This window comes from Dipodomys ordii, unplaced genomic scaffold (genome assembly GCF_000151885.1).
Source record: "Dipodomys ordii isolate 6190 unplaced genomic scaffold, Dord_2.0 Scaffold9, whole genome shotgun sequence".
NCBI lineage: Eukaryota > Metazoa > Chordata > Mammalia > Rodentia > Heteromyidae > Dipodomys > Dipodomys ordii.
In genome coordinates this window covers 9,770,573-9,797,672 of record NW_012267225.1, presented here as the reverse complement: position 1 = coordinate 9,797,672, position 27,100 = coordinate 9,770,573, and the positions used below count along the sequence as shown (strand labels likewise).

At 43.4% G+C, this 27,100-nt stretch overlaps 1 protein-coding gene and 1 pseudogene across 2 annotated transcripts in view; one reads left to right on the top strand and one right to left on the bottom strand.

Moving 5' to 3' along the window:
* Positions 1 to 6,354, top strand: part of Ccny (cyclin Y) — a 154,582-nt gene extending 148,228 nt beyond the window's left edge. For both annotated transcript variants that reach the window (XM_013009362.1, XM_013009361.1), the window contains exons 9-10: positions 876 to 1,038; positions 4,044 to 6,354. In XM_013009362.1, the coding sequence (XP_012864816.1) occupies positions 876 to 1,038; positions 4,044 to 4,160 (280 nt within the window). In that variant the 3' untranslated portion in view covers positions 4,161 to 6,354. The remainder of the gene's footprint in view (positions 1 to 875; positions 1,039 to 4,043) is intronic.
* Positions 6,355 to 15,077: 8,723 nt separating this feature from the next.
* On the bottom strand, positions 15,078 to 20,933 carry LOC105980387 (annotated as a pseudogene).
* Positions 20,934 to 27,100: the final 6,167 nt, after the last annotated feature.

The following is a 27,100-nucleotide window of genomic DNA, read 5'->3' as shown; positions in this document are numbered from 1 at the left end:
TCTGACCAGTCCAGGGCCAGCCCTTAAAAAACAGCTCTGTCACTCCCCCCAAAATTATTAGCACTCAACAAATAACTAATTTGAAAGATATGTGAGAAGTTCTCAAAGTGGAGGTTCTGCCTCTTGTCATTTTCATCAAAATGTGTGAGTTTCCCAGATGGTTCTTGACTTTTCTGCTCATTGGCTCCTGAGTTGACCAGTTCTCAAAGTGTGGAGAAGAAGGTGCTGGGAAACACTCTTAGCACTTGTTAAGACCTGTGTGAATCTCCAGAGTCAGCCTGGGTATGGGCCTGCTAAGCTTGTCACAAGCGCACCTGGAAACTAGGTGCCCCAAACTGGGAACTCCTTTTTAAGGACTGGAGCTGGGATTAAAACTTCAACTCAGTATTAACCTTCAGGATGGCTCTAAACCCTTCCCCACTCATTTCTACTAGCAGTCAGGGGAGAGCTATTGCCATTCCTCTCTAGGTGTACAGAGGCCCACCCTTACTGTCTTCCACCTCACTCAGAAACAGCTTTTGACCACTCCACCATGCCAGGCCCAGGCTCAGACTAGACAAGGTCAAAGGCAGGCCTTTGAAATTTATAGCTAGAGTGGCTATGCATGTGTTTGTTCTCAGAGAAATGCATTCCCTAAGCACTTCCTGGTAAGCATCCCAGTTAATCAGGCTTCATCCTTCTGTGCTCCAACCCAAATAGATTCAGCTTTTAACACCAATTTGATGGTTGAACTGTCTCTGGTGTCTAACCAGGTAATTAATTAGATACCCTCCCCTGTCTCCTACCCCCTCAGTCTGTAGGTCTCTGTGGGTTTGGGAGTCATACTGGCTCACTGGAACAGCTAAGTGTGTACTACTTTTGCTTTTTCATTGCAGGAATGAGCTAGAGCGACAGTTCCTTGAATTGCTCCAGTTCAACATCAATGTCCCTTCCAGTGTGTATGCTAAGTATTATTTTGACCTTCGCTCTCTGGCAGAAGCAAACAACTTGAGCTTTCCCTTGGAGCCTCTGAGTAGGGAGCGGGCCCACAAACTGGAGGTAAGGTGGTTTAGGACATTGCTGTGCAGGGCAGAGGACCATGTAAATGATGTAGATGTGTGTGTGTCACCACAATGGCAACATCTCCACTTAGGAGATCACATCTATTAGAAGGAAAGGCAGGGTGGTAAGAAGGGTAAGAGGCTCTTCCAGAGAAGGCTTGCTGAGGTCTGATCTCTTTTCCTCTGGAATTTAACTTTGGCAGTGTTTTGGCCTTAACCATAGAGCCTATGACTGAAATGGTAGATGGCACAACCCTGTCCCAAGAGGTCCCATGCTGCTCACTCTACCATCTGTTTCAAGTAAAATGCTAACACTTTTAGCATAATCTTGTATAACAGCTGTAAATGAAACTAAGAGCTTGAGGAAGAGATTTGTTAAGATCACAGATTTAAAAGTCATATATATTTATTTACATAAAAAAGTGATGTGGAAATCTCAAGAAGAAAACTTAGTAAAATAATGGAAAAGATTGGTTAAAACAAAAATGCAGGAGCTGGCAAGGTGGCTCAGTGGTAGAGTGCTTGCCTTGCATGCCTGAGGCCCTGGGTTTGATTCCTCATTACCACATAAGCAGAAAAAGCCAGAAGTGGCGCTGTGGCTCAGAGGGCAGAGTGCTAGCCTTGAGCTGAAGAGCTGAGGGACAGCGCCCAGACCCACAGTTCAGGCCCATGACCAACAAAAAATAAAGTAATTTAAAGAATATTTTTTTAAATGCAGAGAAGTTTGTAGAACTCAGTCAGTTCAGTGTGTTTGTTCCCAGACATTGGGATGAAAATGGTCATTCAGTTTCCTAAGTCTCATCTATCAAGAGGAAAACTGAAGAGCATTGTATGATGCATACTGTGATCTTACCACTTCAGAGGCAGGAGGATCACAGGCTCAAGACCTCACAAAACAATTTTTTTTAAAGGAAATCTAGAACGCCTTCCTCTGAGGCATTTTTTCCAAGTCACATGTGCAGACCTATGCAAGCACATACATAAAACAAGAGGTTTTCACTGACCATGAGCCTATGCCCAGTTGTACTCCAGGTCCCTTGCATGCTGCGATGGGTTCTAAATGCTCCTGCAGTGCTAAGGAGAAGAGGAACTTGGACTTCCTAAGGTCACTAATCCCTAAAGAAAACCTACCTGTATGCATCCTCTGGAGTGCATCCAGTGGTAGGTCAACCCACCTGTGAGCACAGGCTAGTGGGCATCGGGGGTGGTGCCTACCATATATTCACACCACCATGTGAGGTTTAAGTCAAGCAAGGAAAGAGGACTCACCTGTCCTGAGCTGCTGTGCTTCTGGAGTTCTCTATGGTTAGTAATGTCCTGATCAAGCTGCACTTTTCTGAGGACCAGATCCTGTCAAGGCTGGACAGAATGGCCTCAGGAAAAAGCAATTGATGCCCTTTTGAGATCATTTGTAAGGGATAGGGATGTGTAATTTTCCCATACCCTAGCATCCTTTTAGTCCATTTGGTTAAGCAAATGCCAGAAAGAAAAAGAATAAGTCACAGTAGAAGGTATCTAAAGTGCTGCACCTGTTCAGATCTACTGCCAGATGACTTTTTTCCCCTGACACACTGGTTGTACTGCAGAGCACAGAAACACTCACTGAAAACCAAGGCAGACACGAAGTGCCTTTTTGATAGCTAGACATTTGGCTTTGAAATAAATTGTCTGTGATTAGGGCTAATAGAACTTTGCATTATAAAATCTCGAGTAGATGTACATTGCTTAACCTGGTGCTATTGTGATGCTGCATTCAGACTCAGTAGACTGAGAGGCAACAGATAATATTACAGAATTTATCTTGTAGGTGCCCAGTAATTATACCTGTAATCCTAGCTACTACTTAGTAAGTTAAGTTATGAAGATTGTGCTTCAAAGCCAAGCCAGACATGAAAGCCTGTGAGACTCTTACTTAACCATCAGAAAGCCAGAAATAGAGCTGTGGCTTAAGTGGTAGAGCAAGCCTTGAGGAAAAAAAAAAAAATCTCAGGTACAGTGACCAAGTCCCAGGACCAAAAAATGACAGCTCCAAGCCAGGCACCAGTGGCTCTCACCTGTAATCCTAGCAACTCAGGAGGTTGAGATCTGAGGATCATGGTTCAAAGCCAGCCCGGGCAGGAAAGTCCGTGAGACCCATATCTCCAATTAACCACCAGAAAGCTGGAAGTGGGACTATAGCTCAAGTGGTAGGGCATTACCAGCCTTGAGCTGAAGAGTTGGGGGACAGCACCCAGACCAGAGTTTGAGCTCCACAACCAACCAAAAAAAAAAAAAAAAAAGCTCTAATAATGCCTCTTAGGAATCTGATTTTTTCTTTTCAAATATACCATCTGTATGAATTATGGGTAGGTACCTATTTGGGATGAGAGGTCTTCAACCTTGCTTAAACTCCTCCATTACTTTTGTTCTCCTCCAGTCCATCTTCCATGCTATCACTGGAATTGTTGTTGTAAAATGCAGTTTCAAGGTTTACCATGTTCCTTTAACATCACAGACAGGTGTCTACCCCTGAGTGAAGGCTGAGCAGCCAGCCTGCTGTCTCCGCTGTCGTGTAGCCCCTGGGCCTGGCCTTGCCCACCACTCCCCTTGTCATGTGACTGGGATTCCTTAAGCCCTCCCTCCTCCAGGCAGTCTTTGGAACCTGGTTCTGATGCCAGCTGCAAGTGCCCCTACTCTCCCCTCCATTTCCAGGCACTTGGAACAGACATAACCTGTAGTGTCCAGGCTCTGTTGTATACACATCTCAGTTGGAATTTACACCATTGGGAGTAAAGCTTCCCTTTTGGATTTTACCTTGTGGAGTTAGATACAGACAGCAGACAGTAGGCAGTATGTTAGAAGGTTAGAGAAGAACAGATGAATCTGGAGTGAGATGGCTGTACGAGCAGCCTTGGGACTGGGGGATGGATGTTCACCAAGAGACAGGTTTGGAGATGGAAGCAGGAGCTGCCCCAGGCCCAGAGTGGGGTCCAGCTCTGACCTTCACTGTTTCTCTTCCTGCAGGCCATCTCTCGCCTCTGTGAGGACAAGTACAAGGACTTGAGAAGAACCACAAGAAAACGGTCAGCAAGTGCTGACAACCTGACTCTGCCACGATGGTCCCCAGCCATCATCTCCTAACCACGATATTCCCACTCAAAGGCCGTCCCCGAGCTCCTCCTGTAGTTTGAGAAAAGACAAACGTTGGGGTGGTTTAGTTTTTTGGTTTTTTTCTTCTTTTTTAACTCATAGTTTTGTCAGGCTGCCTTCACGCCCACCTCCGTGCTGTGTTCCTGCACACAGCAAGGCTTCAAGGGATGCAAGATCAGTTCTGGAAATCCTGAGTCACACCTTTCCCCATGGCTAACAGCTCTTCCTTCTAGAGGAAACAGACTTCAATCCTGGAGGAGTTTATGAAGGGACAGGGAAGTCGCATAGAGGCAGGGAAATGATTAAGTGGCCTGGCTATTCATTCCTAAGTTCCCATCCAGTCAGTTGAGTTGGTGGGAACCATGCAGTAGATAGCAGAGTTGGATGTGCATTAAAGACAAGAGTGCCACGTCCATGGCCCCTCTGGATCACTATGTTCTGTAAGACTTCCTGCATTCCTTCTTGCTGCTTTTTGGAACTTGGGGGATTTTTGTTTGTTGGTTTTTATTCTGTTTGGTTTTGGTCCCACAGAGCAGAGAATATAGTTTGTACCCACCATGGCACAGACTTCCAAATAAATAGTACTGGTTGTTTCTCTCTGCACTATTTTTGTGAGCTGTCTTCTGAGCTTTCTTCCTCACTGTGGGATGTGCTTGTTACATTTATGTACATCTTTATATCAGTTCTCTTTAACATTGGCAAAAGTAATGACTGTTGTGCTGAACCAAAATTATCCCTTTCCCTACTTACTCCCTGCCCCAAGAAAATTCTAGATCACATGGGTGCTTGTGCCTTCCAATTTTCTTGCAGTTACGTTGTTGTTTTTCATTTTCTTCTCTCGTCTGACCTGAAGTGATAGAAAAATCAGTCAGCCTCTGTGAAGAGGGCTGAAAGAAACTGCAGCAAGGTCCATTGTTGGGGTGAGAGTGCTTCTCTGAGTGTTTCCAGGGAACTGGGCCTCTGCCTGAAGTCACTGCGGAGGACCACGTCTGTGCACCCCATCCAGCTGCTCCTCCACTTTACGCCCATGGTTGCAAGCAATATTCTCAACTTTTATATGTTTACTTGAAATCAAAGCTAGTCTATTTGTATAAAAGTTTTTAAGAATCTAAAATTTAAAAAAAAGGGGGGATATTCTTATGCGAAGATTACTGAAGGGAAAAACGTTACTATTTACTGAGGTATTTTTCACAGAATGATTGAATAAAAAAACTCAACTTGCATTTTCATTGTGGGTGCTTAGAGAAGTTACACAAAAATTCAAACTGTGAAGGTTTAGGCTTCGTTAATTAGGACCATATTTTTTCATTTTCTGACTATCCCTAATTTCCTTATGGGTTAGGTAAGAATCTTTTATATAATTAAAATAAAAGGGTTAAAGATAGAGCATCAGAGAACAAAATTGATGTCTATTTTGAGAATCTGAGTCATTTGTGCATAAAGTGCTTTGCATTTTTTCTTTTCTTAGGTCACAGTAACTACAACTTTGGAGCTCTTTCCTTTTCAAGTCTCTGAGGCACATGCAAGCAGATGGTCTTCTGTATTTCATTGTCCCCCTATGCTTTAGGACCTTGGAACTTTGTGATACCTTAAAGTTGTAACACTTGATCCACACATGCCTGCTCTCAGTGAACTGTGCTTTGGAAATGGGAGGGACTCAGAAAATAACAATCCCATGAACACTAAACCCAGAGTGCTCAGTCACGCTTCTGTGGAACATAGGTGAGGTGGAATCATAACTATTTAGGCCATCATAGACCCAAGTTCTTTCTGGCCTTTAAACAGTCAAAAGCAAGCAAGCAGAAAATGAAAAGTGAATTTCCTTCTCAGTATAATTGAGTTCATTACTCCAATTGAGTACCAAAATCAACTTCTCTCTTCAATAAGAGTTGAATTTAGAAACTTTAGAGCTCTAAAAGATATAGAATCAGTTTATATTCCCCTATCTATGTAACTTTCAAAGGGACGTATTTTCTTAGCTTAATATGAATACCTCTTAAACATAAATTTGTTCCTCTCATGTAAAATACCTTATTTTACTGATCCATTTCAGGAAAGAAGTTCTGCTGACTTTTTAGCAGATCTTATTTTTATCCCTTTTATTTGATAGAGATTTGAGAATTATGTAAATATTATAATACATCTGCTATTATTTTGTGGGTTTATTAAACTACTTTGAAAGATTGTATAGTCTATTTATTGTATCTCTGTACATACAGTCTGATACCTGAAATTTACAGTGGATTCCATAAAACCTGGCTCGATTTTGCTCAGACTGTTGAGTATTGTTTTAGCCTTGCACTGGACTCTACCTCTGTATAGGAAAAATTTCCATATTCATTAATTGGTATTAATCTGTATTACTTGGTTATGTTTCTTGCACACTAAGGATTTTTTTAAACTGCTGTAAATGCAGACTTTAGTTTTTACTTTTGCAGTTTGGATCACTTAGTACATAGTTAGGTAGATCTACCTTAGGTTGATTTTATTTTTCTACATGATAGTGAAGACTTACTGTTTTGTTCTCTGGTTCTAAGTTTGCCAAAAAGAAGAAAACAACACAAAACAATGATAGTATCTATTGATAAATCATTGACACAACTTTCTTGTAATTTGTCTTCAAGGTAGTTCAATGCCCTACAATTAAATTGGATGGCTATTTAGTGTAGTTTTTGAGTGGAAATTTTTTGTCACTAATGAAGGATAAATGAAACCAAATGTTTTGTTGACTTTAATTTTAGATTCAACTTAAGTGATAAGGTCATTGGGACAATAAATATCATGATGAATTCTGTTTAACTAGGAAAGGGAAGGAAGGCAGGGGTGTACAACCAAACTGGAGGGTCAGGAGTGAAAGGCCCAAATCCTGGAGGTGCTCCCGTGCCTTAAGCACCAGGGGAGGCCAGAGGCACAGCCTCACCCAGCCTGTGCCTCCTGCTCTGAGCCACCTCCGCCTCCTTCTCTTGGTCTTTGGCAGGAGCACCTCCAACTTGGGATTTCCCTTGGTTCTAGAGATTTTGCTCTTAGCTGAGCTGCAAGGCAGAAAGTGGGTAGTAGCAGTTTTGACTTTTCCTGCTGCTTTTGGTAATCTGTCACCTGGGGCCATATTTTATGGTTTTGAAATTTTAAAAATAATAAAATATGATTCCTGGCTCATTGTAGGTATTTAATAAGTGTTAAATAAATAAATACACACATAGAACAAATAATGCCTGCCTGCTGTATTTTTTTTTTAGTTACGTTGAGTGAATAATTCTTTGTAAGCACAGAGGGAGAAAGTATTAGTCCTAAGAGTCAACTCCGAACAGTATAAAACCTCACAAACCTCTCAGTCCAGATGGTGCATAGAGGCCTAATAAGATGCCATCTTATTTTTAAAAATTCAGCCTCTCTGGACTTTACCTGGGGTCACTCTCACAAGACAAGAGTGGGTATGTCTTCCACATGTGGAACATTGTCTGAAAAGGCAGCCATGCGGAGCTCTCCTGTCCTCATTCAAAAAGAGGAGGAGCTTGGCATGGTGGCCTGTGGCTGGAACCCCAGCACTGGAGGAAGATGGAAAATTTGAAGCCAGCCTGGAATGTATAGCCTGTCTCAAAAAACAGAGACCAAGAAATAAGCTCCAGCAGAGCTGGAGAAAGGCCACCTGGCCTTCAAGGGAAGTCCCACGGACACTCTTACTAAGATAATAGTTCACAGTTACTGAATGCAAAGTCCCACAGGAAACCTCCAAGCAGACCCAGTGGAGGTGGTGGAGCCACAGTGCTCATGGCCACAATGTTACTGAACAAGTTAGCAGGCTCCTCCCCAGTTTTTTCTGTTAGATTTTCTTATTTATGTGAAGGGGCTGTCGGTTTTCTTCTGCTCCTTTCCATGAGCAACTCTCAGTTGCCAAAAGGATCTGCTTCTTTGGTTTTTTTTTTTTTTTTTTTTTTTTTTGTCATGGGGCTTGAACTCAGGGCCTGGGCGCTGTCCCTCAGCTCTTCAGCTCAAGGCTAGTGCTCTACCACTTGAACCACAGCGCCACTTCCGGTTTTCTGATGGTTTATTGGAGATAAGAGTCTGATGGACTTTCCTGCCCAGGCTGGCTTTGAACCTTGATGCTCAGATCTCAGCCTTCTGAGTAGGATGACAGGTGTGAGCCACCAGTGCCAAGCAAGGATCTGCTTTTTATTATTTAAGCGAAAGCCATTGGAAAGCCCCATATATTGGCAATGCTATAAGTTTGAGTTGAACATAAGCACCCAGGTGAACATTTGTTCTGACAATTTGTCCTCTGTGGCTCTTTATAGAAAGTTCAAGCTGTTACAGTTAAAAAAAAAACAGAACCAAGACTGACATTTTATAGCTCTCAAAGTTTTGTGTGATTTGTGGCTAGGGAGACCTGTTCCTTCTGAGAATGGTTTGTATAAAAATTATTTCAAATGTGGGTTAAATGTCATTCCAAAATATAGTGTTGGACAAAAATAGTAAATGAACTTACATGTAATAGTATTCATACCAGTTTGTGTGGTAGTGGAACAACAACTTTTTGCTGTTTCTTCCATGAGACTTCTTCTCCAAAACAACCAGGGGGAAAAAAAAAGCTGGCTGAAGGAGAAAGCCAGCCTCCTGTACTCTGCCTTGAACTCAGGACCTGGGCACCGTCCCTTTTCTAAAGGCTGGCGTTCTACCACTTGAGTCAAGGTTCCACTTCCAGCTTTTTGGACGTTAATTGGAAGTAAGTCTCATAGACTCCTTCCCGGGCTGACTACCGTGATACTCAGGTCTCAGCCTCCTGAGGAGCTAGGATTATAGGTGTGAGTCAATAGTGCCCAGATGCGCGTTATTCATATTTGGACATGTGCTATAATGTCTTGTTCTCTGAGACATCCTGCATAGAAGATCATCTCTTCTGGGTTGCTCTAGTATGGCCCAACTTTAAGCCTTTATATTGCTATCTGCTGCTTTTCTTGTTCATTGCTCACTGTCTTCCTTCTGCCCCTGGGATGCCTGCTCAGGAAGCCAGGCCTCATCTAATTCATTCCCTGCTCCACAGAGTGAGTAAGGTGCTATAACCAACTTCTCAAGTAAAAACTACAAGAAGATAACACAAATGCCAACCCACCTAAGAAAATGTTCCTCACTAGTCATGAGAGAGATGCACATCAAAACCTCATGGAGCTGGGTGCCGGTGGCTCACACCTGTAATTCCTACTCAGGAGACTGAGATCTGAAGATTGCTGTTCAAAGCCAGCCCAGGTGAAAGCCTTCAAGACTCAACAATTAGCCACCAAAAGGCTAATGGAGCTAAATGGAGCTATGTCAAGTGGTTGAGCGTTAGCCTTGAGCACGAAAGCTTGGGGATAGCATCCAGGACCAGAATTCAAGCCTCATGATTGACAAAAGTCTCAAAGGAACTTTATTGCCTGGGCTGGCTTCGAACCACAACCCTCAGATTTCAGCCTCCTGAGTAGCTATGATTGCAAGCATGAGCCACCGGTGCCTGGCTCTTTTTTTCTTCTTTTACATTTCTTTTTCATTTCTCTTTTTTTAGGTAAGATCTTGGGCTTTGGCCTACATCTGTCTCCTAAATTGCTGGGATTACAGGCATGAGCCAACTTGCCAGTCAATGCTTTTCTTTTTCACTTCTCTGCTGATGGGAAAGCAGATGCTTCTTGTAGGATCTGAGGTTTAGAAAGGTGAAGTGACTTGGCAATGGTCATGTAGTCAGCAAACAGCAACTCTTCCAGCCAGACCTGCCACGTGAATCTTTGTATGTGTGACCCTTGGAGAAGGGATTGCTGCAGTATTTCAGCTTAAAAAATACTTAGCAAATAAAGCAACTTTAAGTGTGGATGCTGTGTGGGGATTCTGCTATTTTTATAGTTGCTATATGTAGAAATCATTTTATTTGGCATTTTATAGAAATCTACAAGTTGGTATTTCAGAATTGCCTGATCTTCCTCCATCCTGTCAAGGTTTAGGAGTCAGAGAATATTGAAGTGTGAGAAGCTCTTACTTTGTTCTTTCTACACTTGTAATTTTTGTAAGTTGGAGATGCTTTTTTTCCAGCTCAAAATGTGTCTTTCCTGTGACTTTTTTTTTCTTTTTGTTGCAGTCCAGGGGCCTAAACTTAAGGGCCTGGGAGCTATACTTTATCTTTTTTGCTCAAGGCTAGTGCTCTGCCTCTTGCAAGCTTCACTTGTAGCTTTTATTTTTGTGCTTAATTGGAGATGATAGTCTCATGAAATTTCTTGCCTGAGCTAGCTTTGAATATCAGTCCTCAGATCTCAGCTTCCTGAGTATCTAGGATTACAGGCACGACCCACCAGCACCTGGCCATCCTGTGACACTTATTAGATATCTTACCTAAACTGGGCCAGTAGCTTGTTATGTCTCAGCTCAGAAGTCCACTTTTCTTGGACTGCCACACCTCACCCCATCATCCATGAGCCCTCATTCACTCATTTGTTTAATGGCACATTATTATCTGATGACACTCTGCTTCTATGCTTGGGTTTTAAGTAGTCAGTCTTCCTATTGAAGGCAGAGCCTGCTTCTCATGGTTAAACAGGAACCTGGCTTCATTGCTTGCTAGATGAACAGCAGCTGCTAAGGTATGGTCTCAGCAAGGGGATTGCTGATCTCACATCTGGGCACTGGAAAGTACAGCATCCAGAGCTTACAGGACTGGTTGGTATCAATAGCACAGGCTTTTGACTCAAGTGAGATTGCTGTTGATTGCTTGCCCCTGGCTTTCTGTTTAAAGCTGTTCTTGATTGATGAGAATGGATTCTTATGGTAGCCAGATAATAGCCAGGTCCTCCCTGGAGGACAGAAACATTTTAAGAGTCATAAATCTCTAGCAAACAATCATCTGACTTGCTTACCTCTATACCAGAGGTTACAAGGATAGCCATATGAGGCACTTAGTAAATACATGTTGAAAGGACAATAATACACCCCGATGGAGGACTGGTCTCAGCCATGTCTTCTGTTGTTACCTTATGCAGTGGGTAGTTTCCCCACTTCTCAGGTGACAAAACAGGAGAAGGTAAATAGGGTGGCAGAGCATGGATTTGAACCTTCACCAATCTGATCCTTAAATCTGTGCTTGTAGCTAGGAATGCAAAGGGAAAGCACCTGTCTAACATGTATGAGGTCCTGGGTTCAATCCCTGTAAAATACACACGTGCACACACACACACACCATGCTTACTATTACTCTACCTTCTCACCTCCCAACATATAGGATTAAATATTCACCTGGGAAAGAAGTGTTTAGAACCCATCCACAAATTTTGCCTCCCTAGAAATCCTAGATGCACAGCTGAATCAAGAAAATAATGGTTTCAAAATTCCTTGCAAGTTGTGTGTAGTGGCTCAAGCTACTTGGAAAACAAAGATCCGAGGAGTCATGGTTGACGACAGCCTTGGCATAAAATTTCTTGAGACTCCATCAACCACTGGCTGAATGTAGAGGTGTGTATTTGTTACCCCAGCTACGGGAGGTACAATGGCTGGGCCCAGTGGCACATACCTGTCATCCCCAGCAGCCAAGAGAGGCATAAGTAGAAAGACTGCAGCCCAGATGGGACTAGAAATAATACAAGACCTTACCTTGAAAAGAACCGATGCAAAAGGGAACTAGAAGTGTGGCTCAAGTTGTAGAACACTTGCCTAGCTCTGAGTTCAAACCCTAGTCTGCAAAAGAAGAAGGAAAAAAAACTTGTGAATGCACAGAGCTGAAAACAAAAGATTCCCCTCACCCCTGAGACATTTCACTATTTGTTAAAGAGCCAGTACTAAATACCAGCTCAAGTATTTACCCGTGCATTGCTCAGAAGATATCTGGGCATCTGGTTTGCTAATTCATCATTAGCTTCATGCTCCCTTAATGAGAGACTTCATCATTAGCCTTCATCATTAGCTTCATGCTCCATTAAAGAGAGAGTTTGAAAGGTCAGCTGGCTGGCTCTGCACAAGGCATTGGGCCCTTGGAATTGTACCTTTGTCATAACTCCATTACAGCATTTTATTTTCTCCCTAGTCAGGAGCAGAAATTGCTCACAACAAAGCATACTCCAATCCTGTATCTAAATCCTGTTTTGTCTCCATGCAGGACCTTTACTGCTACAAATTGTTGGCCATCCCTTTCTCCTTTGGGAAAGTTATGTTGCAAATATAAGCTCTAAGAACTCCACCATAATATTAAAAAAAAGCATAATAGAAAAATGTATCACTAACAAAGCAAGTGTCTCTAAATTCTCCCATGTGAGTTTCCTTACTGGCTAGTTCTTTTCTCTCCCTCCCTCTTCCTCTATGCTCCTCTTCCCTTCCTTCCAGTACTGGGGATTGAACTCAGGACCTTGCACTCTACTTGGTTTTCTTGATCGAAGTTGGCACTTTACCACTTGAACCACATCCATTTCCCATTTTTGGTGGTTAATTGGAGATAAGCCACAGATTTTTCTGCTCAAAGTTGCTTCAAATCAGGATCTTCAGATCTCAGCCTCCTGAATAGGCTTGAGCCACCAGCACCTGGCTGGCCAGTTCTTTTTACAAAGAGTACAGATTTGCTCCACAGGAAATTAATGTTTCTGATGCCTTATTAGCCAAACTAAGTGCAGTGTCAAAGTCCCCTGTGACTTTCCTGCATGATGGGCCACAGTTTTTATGAAACTTCTGAATCTCAGTGATTACACTTCTTGGCACCGGAGAAATCTGAATGTCCCTAGTTGCTGAATTTTCTTTGATTACGTGACTAAATATTTTCATAGGTGTGTACATCTTGTTCTCTGGGTAATCTGTTAGAAAGTCAGGGGAGTTTTGGTGTTAAATTACACAGATATTTTCCCCACCCAGGTTCTGCCTGCATAAAATATTTGTTAGGGTAAACAGGTTCCATTCTTAAGACCTCACAGAGCCTGTCATTCTTAGATGAACTGATTGACTTGGTGCTCCTATGGAAATTTGGTGACAAGCAGGACAGCCTGTTAGCAGGAAAATGTCCTGAAATAGCCAGAACAGCTGGGCATAGCATAGAATTTTCCAGCATTGCATTGTACTTATTTAGAGCCCCAGCTAAGTCTGAGTGCTAAGGAGAGCAAGCCTCTGGAAAGGAAGAGGATTCAAGAATGACAGATGAGGGGCTAGCATTTGCAGAACCAGCTTTGTAAGAGCAGACTCAGGAGAACCGATTCACTGAGGATGCAAGCGTCTTAGTGATCCCAGAACTCTAGCTTTTTTTGAGGAAGCCATTAAAGGCAATCTCCCTATCCTCACAAGCCTCAGGAGGCCCTGATGAAAGTTTGAGGGCAAAGTGGTGCCAGCCTTCCACGGAGGGCCCAAGCATCAAAGGGGTAAGTGCAGGTACACAAATGCCCCCTTATAGCCTGAAGCACAAACCTTTATTCTTGTTAGCCTAGAAGTCATGAACTAGTAGCTTATGATGTAAACAGAGGCGGCTAGCTCCACATGTAGGGGAGAGGATGGGAGAGGAGGAGAGAAGGAGATGGGAGCAGAAGGCAAAGGTCTTACGAAGACCATTTTATGGTGGACTGGGCATCAACCAATCCTTCCACACAGAGGCCAATACTTTATAAACCAAATTAGAGTTGATGTATAGCTACAAGAAGGGAAATTTCATTTGATGAGAACCTATGATACAAATGAATATGGAAATGTACAGAAAAAAAAACAAATGCCATTCTCCCCCCCCCCACCCCACCACCACCACCAAGTATTTGCTACTTGGGAATTTCTAGGTCTTGGGCTTGGGAGCTTGGTTCAAGATAGAGCACCTGCTTAGCAAACACAAGACCCCAGTGGCATCAGAAATCAAAAAGGAACAAACACAAATAGGTATTTTTGCAGTTGTCACAAACATCTCCAGTTCCTGCCACACACCTGTCCCTCCTCTTGTGTGCCCATCCTCATGACAGGCAGCCCCAACTGTCCAGGCATGGAGATGTCCTTCTAAAGAGATTCCCACCCCAGCATGATGCACAGCCTCAGCTGTCACTCCTATGGACCCGTCTAGGACCCCTTGCTCCATGATGTCTCTCATCAGCTCAATTCAGATGCCCATTGCCTCTCCCCAACATCACCATGGTAACCTGCAGTTTTGCCTCTTTCTCATCCATTCTCTCCATGACAGCTCAGTGCTATCTCCTTATAATGCAGATCTGACTGGGTCCCTTTCATTGTGAACCTGTAAAATCCACACTCTGCAGTACAGACTGGGGCCCTGGAAGCCTACCCCTGACCTCTTAATGCATGCTTTGGTCATCCTGGACTGTCCTCTAGTCCTACCTGGTGGCTGCCAGTTCTGGGTCATTATCCATTCTGCTTGCCACACTCAGATAAACCTCTTGTTCTCTATCAGCAACTGCCACATGTCCTCTGGAATTGGCCATACTCCTCAAAAAGCCCTAAACTGGATACTGCCCATTCAGCTTGTCAGCAAATCACCTTTCTGCCTCTCACTCCGCACAGTAGCTCCCAGAGCAGGGACAGGCCTCAAACATCTCTGGTACCAAGCACTATTTGGGACATGTGTCACTCACTGACTAAAAAAAAATAGTGTTGTCATAGGACATAATTTCAATACATCTCATCTGGGGAATGATGGGTTTTTATTTTCTACCAAGAGCAAAGCATCAAGAGATGGGTGCACAGGCTGCTTTGGGGTTCCAACTTGACGAGATTAAAAGATGCTTAGGGAATTGGTGAAGCCAGTTGGAAACTGAAGTCAGTCAACTGGATGGGGAAGACCTGCCTCAAACATGAGTGCATCATCCAGGGGGCTGGGGACTGCCTGGAAGGAAAAGGGAGGAAAGGGCACTCTCTCTCCTTCCCCTCACCTTTCCCTAGAAGTGTGCCTCTTCTTCTGGGCTTATCTGTGGATGTCACACTCCAGCTTCTTCACTTGTGGAGCATGGACTTTAACCGGCGGCTCTCCAGGGACTTTGGAGCTTTAGCTTCATACCAGGGCTGCAGATTGGGTTCTTCTGGGACTTCTGCTTCTTCAACGAAATAAGGACTCATTTCCCTGGTTTGCCAGGCTGCAGACTGACTGCCATTGTGGGATTCAGCCTTGGTGACCACAAAAGCCAAACTAACAAATCCCATAGATAGATAGATAGATAGATAGATAGATAGATAGATAGATAGATAGATAGATAGATAGATAATAGAGAGATAGAGGGATGGATAGATAGATGATAGAGAGATAGATGGATAGATAGATGATCGAGAGATAGAGAGATAGATGGATAGATAGATAGAACACAGTGGCCTTTGGGTTCTGAGCAAATGGGGATTGTGGGTGTTCTGTTCTGTGCCTTCCATGGGGCCACAAGTGGGCCACTGGCATTGGAAAACACTGCAAATCACAAAATATTGTATCTATATAAAGTACTCTGAATGGTGCTATGCAGTCAGAAGAGATCTTTTGTGGAGAAAAGTTATAGCAGTGAAAAATACCTTAGCTAGCCAGACTTCCCAGGACCTAGGCAGAAACAGTCCAAGGCTGGCAGAGTTGTTCTTGATGCTGGGTAAGACCTGGAGGATGTGGTGTGGCCTGAACAACTCTGCCCAAATGCAAAGGGACTGAGAGAGCCTGGAGTTCCATGTCAGAGGCACATACAAAGATGGAGGCAGGCAGGCTCAAAGCAAGACAGTAGGAGTTCTTCATTCTTTCTTTGCAAAGTCTTTCCAAACTAGTCCTGATCTAAGCTCTAGATACTACAGGAGCACACCACATTTGCCTCTAATCTGGGTGTGTTTATTTGGTGGCATAACATATGAGGTAACCCACCCCCGTGCACATCCAAGAGGTCAGAGTGGGTACTGTGTCTCTGTACCACAAACGTGGCTTCTTGTTGGGTTTCCACTGTTATATTAGGGCCATTGGGAGTACTGTGTGTGTGTGTGTGTGTGTGTGTGTGTGTGTGTGTGTGTGTGTGTGTGTGTGTGTGTGTACTGGTACTTTAGGACCTGGTACTCTTTCTTAGATTTTTTTTTTTTTTTACTCAAGGCTGATGCTCAACCACTTGAGTAACACCTCCACTTCTGTTTTTTTTCTACAAACTTTTCTGCTCAGGCTGGCATTGAACCTTGATCCTCAGATCTCAGTCTCCTGAGTAGCTAGGACTACACGTGTGAGCTACTGGTCCCCAGCCACCATAAGTAATGTTTGTAATGTATGCATGTCCCTCCTCTATTAGGCCTTGATATATTCAGAGGATAGTAGAAGAAACTTGAAAGTTTGCTCCTACACCTGAAAATGTGAGTACACACACCTGCATGTGAGTGTGGTCAGCTCTGGGGTTAACTGTCAAGACTGTAGTCCAGCAAGAGACAGAGCTCTGAGCCCAAATTAGATTTTCAGGTCTGCTCTTGGGCAATGTCCTTCACTTTGAGTTTTAGCTTGTTAGGATTGCCACAGCCTGAGTGAGGTCCACACAAGGGTGCATTCTCTCACATTCTGGAGGCTGCAAGTTCAAGGCCCCGGGGTCAACAAGGCTCATTTCTTCTGAGATCTCTCATTGGCCTCTAGATGTCCATCTTCATCTTGGGCCTTCCTGGGTACTAAGACTTCAGCAGAGGGATTTGGGAAAAACACAGTTCAGCCTATACCATTTTTCTTTCTTTGCTGTCTAAAGGAGTTGAGCCAATTATTTCTTCTTTTTTATATATTTTTATTGTAAAGATATTTTTATTGTACAGAGGGCCTACCGTTACATGAGCAAGGTTATTTCTTCTTTTTAATTTAAAAAACCATGGTTCTCATTTAAGAATGTGCTAGCTTTACAACGTTGGTGCGGGGGGGGGGGGGGGAGGGGGGGGAAGGAGAAAGATTGGGATTGGGTGGGGGAGGCTGGGAAGGGATGTGAAGGGTAAACAAAAGGAGGAGGCTGCAATGCTTGGTAAGAAATGTATGCATTATCCTGCCCATGTAATTGTAACCCCTCTGTACAGTATCTTCACAAATAAAATAAAATAAAAAAAGAATGTGCTTGTCTATGTGTGTCATTCCTTGTTAGAGTGCACGCTGCAAGTGCAGTGAGCCCAGCGGGCCCCTGACTGGCTCCTACCTTGACTAACAGGCTCTACTCTCTCATGAGAATCAATGCCAGCTTCCTCCTGAGCTGTCTCATTTTACCATAGGGAGGATGATGGAGTGAGCAAGAAAAACCTCGCACACAGAAGAAAAATGACCTCTTGTCAGCAGATGAGAGACATTCTTGCTTGAGATCCTCCTCGGGGGTTTCAACTAAACTCCAAAGAGAGGACACAGCTACCTACCCCTATCCTTAGCGTGTGCATCATTGGCCACTTGCTCCCAGCTGCTCCCAATGGCCATAATGACAGAGCTGCACTTTGAAATATCTTGTGACTTCTTCAGTTCCTGGTCTGCCAAAGGACTCCAATTTAACAGAAAAGAGAGATAACAGAAAGCAACTTGTTTTAGATTTGGGCCAACCCTGAGAAATGGTAGAAATCCCTTACTGTTCACATCTTGTTCCACAGGCATGTATGTAGTCTGTCTGTCTGTCTGTCTGTCTGTCTTTCTGTCTGTCTATCTATCTATCTATCTATCTATCTATCTATCTATCTATCTATCTATCTATCTATCTATCTATCTCCAGTTGTCAGAACAGGAGTCAAGGTGAGACTACTCAGGAGAAGGAGAGTGGAGAATGGAAAAAGATAAAGGATGAGTAACTGTGTAGCACATTACAAGTATACATGAGAGGAGCCCAGAGAAACACAACAAAGGTGAGATCAACAGTGGCATGGGAGGAAAAAGAGACAGACTGTGGAGAGTGAAGACTAGCAGGAGAGAGGTGTGTCTCCTGGGAGATTCAAGATGATGGAATTTTGTCTAAATAGACTATTTGCATCAATGAAAACAGGACCAAGAAATCTATTGGGGACAATGCTTCTGAGAGGAAAGGGTGCAAGGAGTGTGATGGAGGGGGTAAAACTGATTAGAAGACAGCATTTACATGTAAGGACATGTAATAATAAAGTTCCCCAGTATAACTCATGTAAGCCAGTAAGGAAACAGAAAAGGAGACCTTAAAGTTCCCATCTTGTTTTTCATACCATTGCTGAAGCTTTTTGTTGTTGTTCTCTCTCTGAGTGTGTGTGTGTGTGTGTGTGTGTCTGTGTGTTTGTGTGTGTGTGTGTGTGTCTGTGTCTGTGTGTCTGTGCCTCTCCTGGGTCTTGAACTCAGGGCTTGGGCACTGTTCCTGGGCTCCTTTTGCTCAAGGCTATCACTATACTACTTGGGCCGCAGAGCCACTTCCAGCTTTCTGAGTAGTTGTTGGAGATAAGAGTCTCATGGACTTGCCTGCCTGGGCTGGCTTTGAACCACAATCCTCAGATCTCATCCTCCTGAGTAGCTAGGGTTGCAAGCATGAGCTGCCAGCAGCACCCAGCTGATTATACTTTTTACATTGACCATTAGGGTTTTTTCTTCTGAACCAAAATGGCCAAATAACACTAACAACTTATGTCAGAAATAAAGACTCTTGAGTTGCCTCATTTTGCTGTAGAAGTTGAAAGGAGCAGCAATATGCTGATTCTGTTCTCAGGGCATCTACAATACTTAGTAAAGGCTCAACTCAAGGAAATCTCCAGCTTTAAATATACACTTTCACCTTATTGGCAAAATCCATAGTCTTTGTTCTTTCCTTCCTTTTTCTTTTTCCTTTTTTTGTTCTTAATTTATTGTATTTTCATTATCATAAAAGTCTATCATCGTTTGGTTTGTAAGCTGAGGGGAAAACTAGGCACCCATTGTTTAGGAATGGACAATAAAGGCACATCCTTACAAAGACAGAAAGAGGAGGTTCCCTCAGTGGCTAACGATGACCTAATGGAGTCACCAGGTAGCAACAGACTTGATGCTGAATCATCAATGTCTACTAACCAGTGAAGGTTGCAAGCCTCAATCTTTTTTTTTTTTTCATAAGAGCTTAGAAACTTTATTAGGGTAGGTAAGCCTTCTTTATTGTAAGCAACCATCCCAGAAGACCACACGGACACCATCATGTACAGGAGAAGGAGGTTTATAAGGAGGTTTATCAGTGGGGTCATCTACCCCATGGGAGTGGGGGCTGTATGGAGCCTGTCCCTATCCAGGTTCATCGTGGTAACACTGGGGCTAGAGGGGGACATACTCTGGGTGTGCAGCTCTGTCTGGGCAGGGAGTGGGAGTGTCCACCTGTCTGGGATCCCGGGGAGAGACAGGGTGGAATTCAGGTTTGGGTGGAGGGCCTTCTGGTGATTCATCTGGGGCAGATACAAGCTGCTCTGAGAAGTGTAGTGGGAGGGGCTGAGGGCCTGAGGTGGAGGGAATGCTAACATTTATGACCATATGTTTTTTGTTAATTTAAATACTGGTAGCTTCGTTGTATCTCTACTTCTGCAACAAAAAGCAAATGTGCACAGAAATGAGCAGCCAGGTTTAAATCAGATCTGCTTTGCTCTCGCTTCCACTTGGGCTGCCAGGAGATGTGAACATACTCGAACGTGCAAATAGATGTAGAGAAAGAACAACATGGCTAAAAAGCAAAACAAAATGAAAACCCCAAGCTCAAGCAACAACTTCCACCATGAGAGTAGAACTTTACATCCCACCCATCAACAACTAGCCTGGGCTTTATAGCATTTCCCTTGTCTGAGACTTGCAGTATCTTTGAGTGAGTTAATAAACTTCTGATAAGTATCCAGAATATGCTGAGCAGTGAGTGGGTCTTTCTAAGGCGTCTGGCTCTTACAAGCCTTATGAATATCAAACAAGTGGAATCGAACCATGTCACGCCCTTCTACACAACCCAAGGAAGCTAGAGACATCTGGAACCTTCCAGATGTGGATCTTCCCATCCTAGGAAGTCATAAGATCATCATGAAAAGGTGTGTCCTCTCCCTAGGGTCACAGCTGCTCTGGAGACACAAAATCCCCATGAAACTCCCTGTGGGCACATCTCACAAACATCCTGGGCCTGTGGTTCCACAGGGGTGAGACATCTACATGTGCCACAATGCTCAGGTTACTTGTGAGCCGATAGTGGGACCATGTCTTGGGCAAGTCATTAGAGTCACACATGACCAGTGTGTCCAGAAGGCTGAGGGGTAGGTAGTTCAATGATATGACAAAACCTATGGCCAACTGCAGCCTGTGCTGCATGTGTTCACATTTTGGTACTTTGAACGTTTTAGTGTTTCTTCCAGGTTTCTCAAGGAACCCAGGGGGTGATATTCAGAAAGGATACTGTTGTCATCCTCACAATAGCAAAGCAGTGTGACAATGTGTTTGCTTTGTGGTGATTTCAGCATCTGCAGTCCATGGAGGAAATCACCTTTCGTTTCCAGATTCCTCAGCTGTGAGAGAGCAACTTTGCGTTCTTCCCACTCAGAAAGACCATCCTGGAAGAGGAACAGACCGCTTATGCTCTGGGCTGGAAGAACTCATTGTGAAAGTAGCTTTCTCGTAAAGACCCCATGCCCACATCTCTCTGCAGTCCATTCCCTCACATCATTTTCAAAGACTCCAGCTGAAACTGTACAACTTTCATCACTCAGACTCAAGCCTCCAAAGCTTCTTCCACATGCACCTGATTCTTGAAAGTTACTCAGGGATTCTGCAACTGTTTCCCGTTGTAAAGTCTTCTTCCTTTCCAGTCCACTCTCCACAAAGCAGGTAGGTAAGACCTTTTTCTGGAAGCCTGGACTTGCCCTGGCTAGTATGCCTAGGGTTGGCAGCATGCTTGAAAGTCCCAATCTTATAACTATAATTACTTATTTATTGAAAAATACAAGTTAATACAATAAGTGGTATACTGTGCAAGATTTTTAAATGAAGTAAAATAAACCTAGCTAGCAGAAAAACAATGCTGCACTACCATCAATGCTGTCTTGCAAGAATTCTTATTTTAAACATGTTTAAAACATGTTAAAAACATGTTTTCTTGCAACTAGGAAAATATTATGAGTTAAAACAGAAACTTTGTTGTTGTTGCTGAAATTGGACTTGCCATGTAGCCCAGGCTGGCCTTGAATTCATGATTGTCCTGCCTGAATATCCTGAATGCTAGGGTTATAGGTGTGCCCAGTTGGTCTCTCTGTCTCTCTGTGTCTCTATCTCTGTCTCTCTCTCACCTGGTCCTGGGGCTTGAATTCAGGGCCTAGGCATTGTCCTTGTGCTTTTATTGTCTGGGCTAGCACTCTACCACGTTTAGGCAAAGCTCCACTTCTGGCTTGTTTGATAACTAATTGGGGATAAGAGTATCATGGGCTTTCTTGCCTGAGCTGGCTTTCAACTGTGATCCTGGGATCGCAGCCTCCTGATTATAGATGTAAGCTACTGGGTTCCCAGCCCGCATACTCTTTTTATGTCTGTGATTTCTTCTACCCTTCTCTGCTTTTTCTTTCCTTTTCTTCTATTCTCTTGCATTTCATTTTTCTGTCTCTTGTAAGAGTACAGTGTACTTCTTATCTGATTATACCAGGGTTAATTTTATAATTACTTTATCATTTGTCCTAGTTACAATACTTGCAGACAGATGGGCATGCATCTGCATATGGCAAGGTAGATTGCAGATTGGTGGGGCAGGTATTTAGATTTAGAGATCTAGTAGAGCTAGATAATGGAATTCACATACAAATTTTGAGGCCAGTCATTCTAAATATGCCTAAGCATTTCAAAGAAAACAAATACAAAACTGGGCGTCGGTGACTTACGCCTGTAATCCTAGCTACTCAGGAGGCTGAGATCTGAGGATCACGGTTCAAGGCCAGCACAGGAAAGGAAAGTCTGTGAGATTCTCATCTCCAATAAATCACCAGAAAACCACTGTGGCACTGTGGCCCAAGTGATAGAGTGCTTGCTTTGAGCTGAAGAGCTCAGGGACAGTGCCCAGGCCCAGAGTTCAAACCGCACAACAGACAAAAAATAAAAATAACTAAAATTATATATATATATATAGAGAGAGAGAGAGACAGAGAGAGAGAGAGAATGGTTACATTAACACCAGCAAGGTGCATTTCAATGGAGATGTGCCTCAAGTGGTGGAGCACCAGCCTTGAGCAGGAAAAGATAAGCAAGAAGGTGAGGCCCTGAGTTCAAGCCCCACTACAAGCACACAGAGAAAGCTAAAAGAAAGATACACGTCAGCATGAAGACCATTTCTAGAGATCCTAAGAGAGTCACTTCATAAAGATGAAAAGGTAAATTCAGCAAGAAGACACAAAAGTCTTAATATGTATATATAATAACCAAATTTTAGAACACATGAAAACAATCAGTTAGGAAATAACATTCATACTATTTTACGTTGAAAAGGGAAATGCTGCACATATATTTGCGAAGGTATTTTTTATCAACATAAAGGTACTGGGTAAATAATAGTGTTAACGTGAGTGTTAGTAAGGTAACAGATTTGGCTTTGAACTTAACAAACTGAAAGGGGAAGAGGATAGGGGTTAAGGGTAATTGGGGGTGGGGGAGCGGAAACTAGAGAGTGTAACTGGGGTGAATATGAGCTAAGTACATGATATGCATGCATTTGTGAAAATGTCACAATGAAACCCTTTCTTTTGCATAATTAATAAATGCTAATAAAAAGAAACATAAAAAAGAAGCCCACGATAATGTTAAAATGCAGAACATAGACACAGATTAAGATTTGGGTCATGTTGTAGGTTGATTTTCCATAACTCTGCCTTTCAGTTTTTGGATCATGTAGACCATTGAGCCCCTGCTGACAGGGTCCATCTTGAGATACCAGTGCTTGGCCTTGTAGGCACCCTGGTAACTTCTTAGTCATCCCTGCTATGCCCAAGTGACCCCGTGATTCCCTCTCTGATTCCACTGGAACCCGGTGTTGGAAATGTAGTGGAGCAGCTGAGTACCACCGCTCACACCTGTAGCTACTCAGGAGGCTTGAGATCTGAAGATCAAAGCCAGCTTGGGCAGACAAACCTGGGACACTCTTTTTAGTGCCAATTAGCGGGTAAAAAGCCAGAAGTGGAGCTGTGGCTTACGTGTAGAGTGCCAGCCCTGAGTGAAAAAGCTAAGTGACAATGCCCAGGCCCTGAGTTCAAGTCCCAGAATGGCCACAAAATAATGTAGTAGAAGATTGCTATCAATATCAAATAAAGCCAGGCCTGTCCCTCAGGTCCACAGCAGCATTGTGTGGCAGTTCCCCCATTCTGCTTTCTACCCATTTTCCAAGCAGGCAAGGAGCTAGTGATGCACACACACTAGGAGAATACATTTGAAAAGGAAATTAGTTAGAGCTCAGGGTGATTCACACCCTGAATTACAATTGATTAAGCCAGTTATGCCCTACTAAGGATAAGAAAGTGGTCATTCCTTGGGGAAAATCATCCTAAAATACGTACTTGGCTTAATCTTTTAAAACTGTCACATTTCTCAAGGAAATTGCTTGGAGTTAGTGCTGGGATTAGAATGGATTACTCCTAAAAGAGTCTTCACGTCTGCTAACAAAAGGGGATGGTGCTGAAATGTCTTTTAATACCATTTTTCCCCCAAGAGTGATAAATACAATTAACCGCATGACTTTTACAGACCTTTGCTGGTTTCAGGGAAGAGAAGTGACGACTCCAAAGATGCATCTCTGTCTTGTTGGTGTCCTGCGCCACTTCCATCTTTGCACCATGCAGAAGAAAGCGTGATGCTGACGTGAAATGATTGACGGAGCCCCGCCCCGTTTTGCCTCCTCCAATCCTGTGGTTTTAGGCAGTTCTGAAAAGTTGTGGAGCTGTATTCTCTTCGTCTTTGGCTCAAAATTTTGAAGACTTCAGGCCACAGGTGAAGTCTACAACCTTCTGCACCTGCAACCTGCCTTCTTCACAGGTGTGTGTAGAATATAAATATTACCTCTCTCCTTTTATGCTCACTTTATGCCTTTATAAGAGGCCTATTTATTTTATTATTTTTATTTTTGGTACCTGTTCTGGGGCTTATACTTAGGGCCTGAGAGCTGTCCCTGAGCTTTGTTGTTCAAGACTAGCACTCTCTTCCTTGAGCCACAGCACCACTACTGGCTCTTTTGTGGTTAATTGGAGATAAGAGTCTCAAGGACTTTCCTGCCTAAGGTTGGCTTTGAGCCTTATTCCTCAGATGTCAGCCTCCTGAATAGCTAGGATGACAGGTTTGAGTCACCGGGGTCTGGAACTATTTGTTTTTGTTACATGACTATGTTGTAGTTATTTTGGGATTTGGAAAGTTCTTTAGGCTTTTGTTGTTGGAAATGTGCTGTGTGTCTCTGTGTCTTTACTCTCGGCATATTGTCTGACATAGAGAAGGAACTCAATGTATTGTTGTTAAATAAGGTCTTCATTCTTGTCAAAAACACTGAGCTCTCCACTACCTTTGTTAGGGAATAAACAAAACAAACAAAAGTTTCTTTTGTGGTACTGTGTGTGTGTGTGTGTGTGTGTGTGTGTATACTGGGGCCTCAGAGCCTTGTGCTCTTGCTTGGCTTTTTCACTCAAGGCTGATGCTCTACCACTTGAGCCACACCCTTGCTGCAAATTTTTTGCTAGTTAATTAGAGATAAAAGTTTCTTGGATTTATCTTCCAAGGCTGGGTTTGCATCTCCATCCTCAGATCTCAGACTGCTGAGCAGTTAGGATTATAGACACGAGCCATCGGTACTGGGGTTTGAACTTGGGACCTCCCACTTGCTAGCCAAGTGCTCTACCATGTGAGCCATGCCCCCAGCCTCTCCTTTAGTTTTCTCTGATAGCTCCCACTCTGGAATCAGTTCTTTTTAAAGCTATATTCACTAGCTTCCTACTACTGTGACATACATCTAACTAAATCAACTTAGGAAGAGAAAATTGTTCTTTTGGCTCGTGATTTTGGAGCCTTCAGTCCATGGGTGATTGGCCCTATTGCTTTGGTCTTGGGGAGAGACAGCAAACATGGCTGGGGCATGTGGTCAAGAAAAACTGCTCAGCTCATGATGAGATGCAAAGGAAGAGGAAGAGGCCAGGGTCCCACTATCCCTTTTAGGAGCACAACACTCCCAGTGACCTAACTTCCTCTCATTAGGCCCCACCTCTTAAAGGTTCTACCACCTCTTAATATACCACTTGAGAGACCAAGTCTTTAACACATGGATCCTTGGGGGACACTTATGATACAAATTGTAGCATAAGTTGAGGCAAAGTCTTTATGTGGGATGCAAAGGGAAGAGCTGAGTCCAGGTCCCAGCTCCTCTGCTCACAAGCTGTGTGCCCTTGAGCCATCAAATGAGGACGTGCCAGGCCTGGCTCCTGACAGGGACACAGGAGGTTTCTGTCCTTGTCCTGTTCCCACTCCTCTGCAGATTACCCACCATGTTAGACATAAATGTGATCCTTCAGGGCTGGCAGTGGTATAACATTTGCTTAGCATGCTGGCAGTTCTTGATTCTATACCCAGCATCACAATAGTAGTAGTAGTAGTAATATAATAATAATAATAAATGATAGATCCTCTGAGAGCTGATGTTACTTGATCCAACTCTATCACTCACCATTCAATTTTAAAGTCTTGTCCATTTTTCTCATATTTAACTTTTCTTCTTTGTTTTCACAAGGAAATAGAAGGCAGTGACGACATTGCTGTGTTTGTGGATGTCCAGGCTCTACTCAACGCATAATGCGGTATTTCCTGCTCTCCCTCCACTGCTGTTCCTTAAGAGAAAAATTAATTAAAAGACTTGCTAAGGAGAGCCCACCCCCCATATTGCTGGCAAATGGGGTGGGCCATTATCTCAGAGATGGATTAGCTGTTGTCTGCTTTTCAAGACACTGCTGTCTGGGTCCTCTGCTATGTCCTTAGTTGGTGACAAGCAGACTAGTCACTTGTTCCAAATAAAAGTGGCTGTGGATGTTTGGAGAGTTAGTGTTCAACAGTTGTGAGTTTTAAAATAGATCCAGTTCCTTTATCCTTCATTCCTCTTCTCCTATTTCATGGCAGAGGAGTAACAGACTGTAGATAGGAAACATGAACTGGCCCTCCTCCTCCTCCTCCTCTTCCTCCTCTTCTTCCTCCTCCTCCATACTGGGGACAAACCCAGTCCCCACATGTGCTATGCAATCACTCACTAAACCTAGCTCTTTCACTTGTTCAGAGATGTAGACTCATTATATTGCCCAGACTGATCTTAATGGGAGGGTGTGTGTGTGTCACCATGTTTGGCTTAGTTTGTCTCTCTCAACAAGACTCATTCACTTGCATGAAGTTACTATTACAGCCCTTCCCTCCCATCCCTCCCTCCCTCCCTCTCTCCCTCTCTCCCTCCCTCCCTCCCTTCCTTCTCTTCTCTTCTCTTCTCTTCTCTTCTCTTCTCTTCTCTTCCTTTCCCTTCCCTTCCCTTCTCTTCTTTTCTCTTCTTTCCTCTCTGCCAATACTAGATCTTAGACTCCACTTGAGCCACATCCCCTAGTCCTTTTTGCTTTAGTTATTATTATTTTAAATAGGGCCTCCTCTCCTGTTTATGCTGGGGTTGGCTTGGACTGAAAGTCTCCTATTTATGTTTCCAACATGGCTGGAACAACAGAATATGCCCCCATATTCCTCATCTTTTCTTTAAAAACTGATTGTGATAGAGTGTCACTAGATTTTTGCCTGTGCAAATTTTGATCCTCCCAATCTCTGTCTCTCAGCCTACACCCAGTGTAGATAATCAAATTTCTTTTACATCCTGGTCAACCAAAAATAATTCTGTGCTTTTATTGTTTTGTATCAACATTTTTCTGGCCAGAATGGAAACATCAAATACCATTTAAGCTCTCTACAGAGGCTTGAGGGAGTTGTCCATGTTTTATTTCAGCTGCACAGCTGGAAGGTGGACGGAATAGATTTTAAGGTGACTTCCATTTGCAGAGTCACATAGTTCAGACGTGTGGAAATGGAG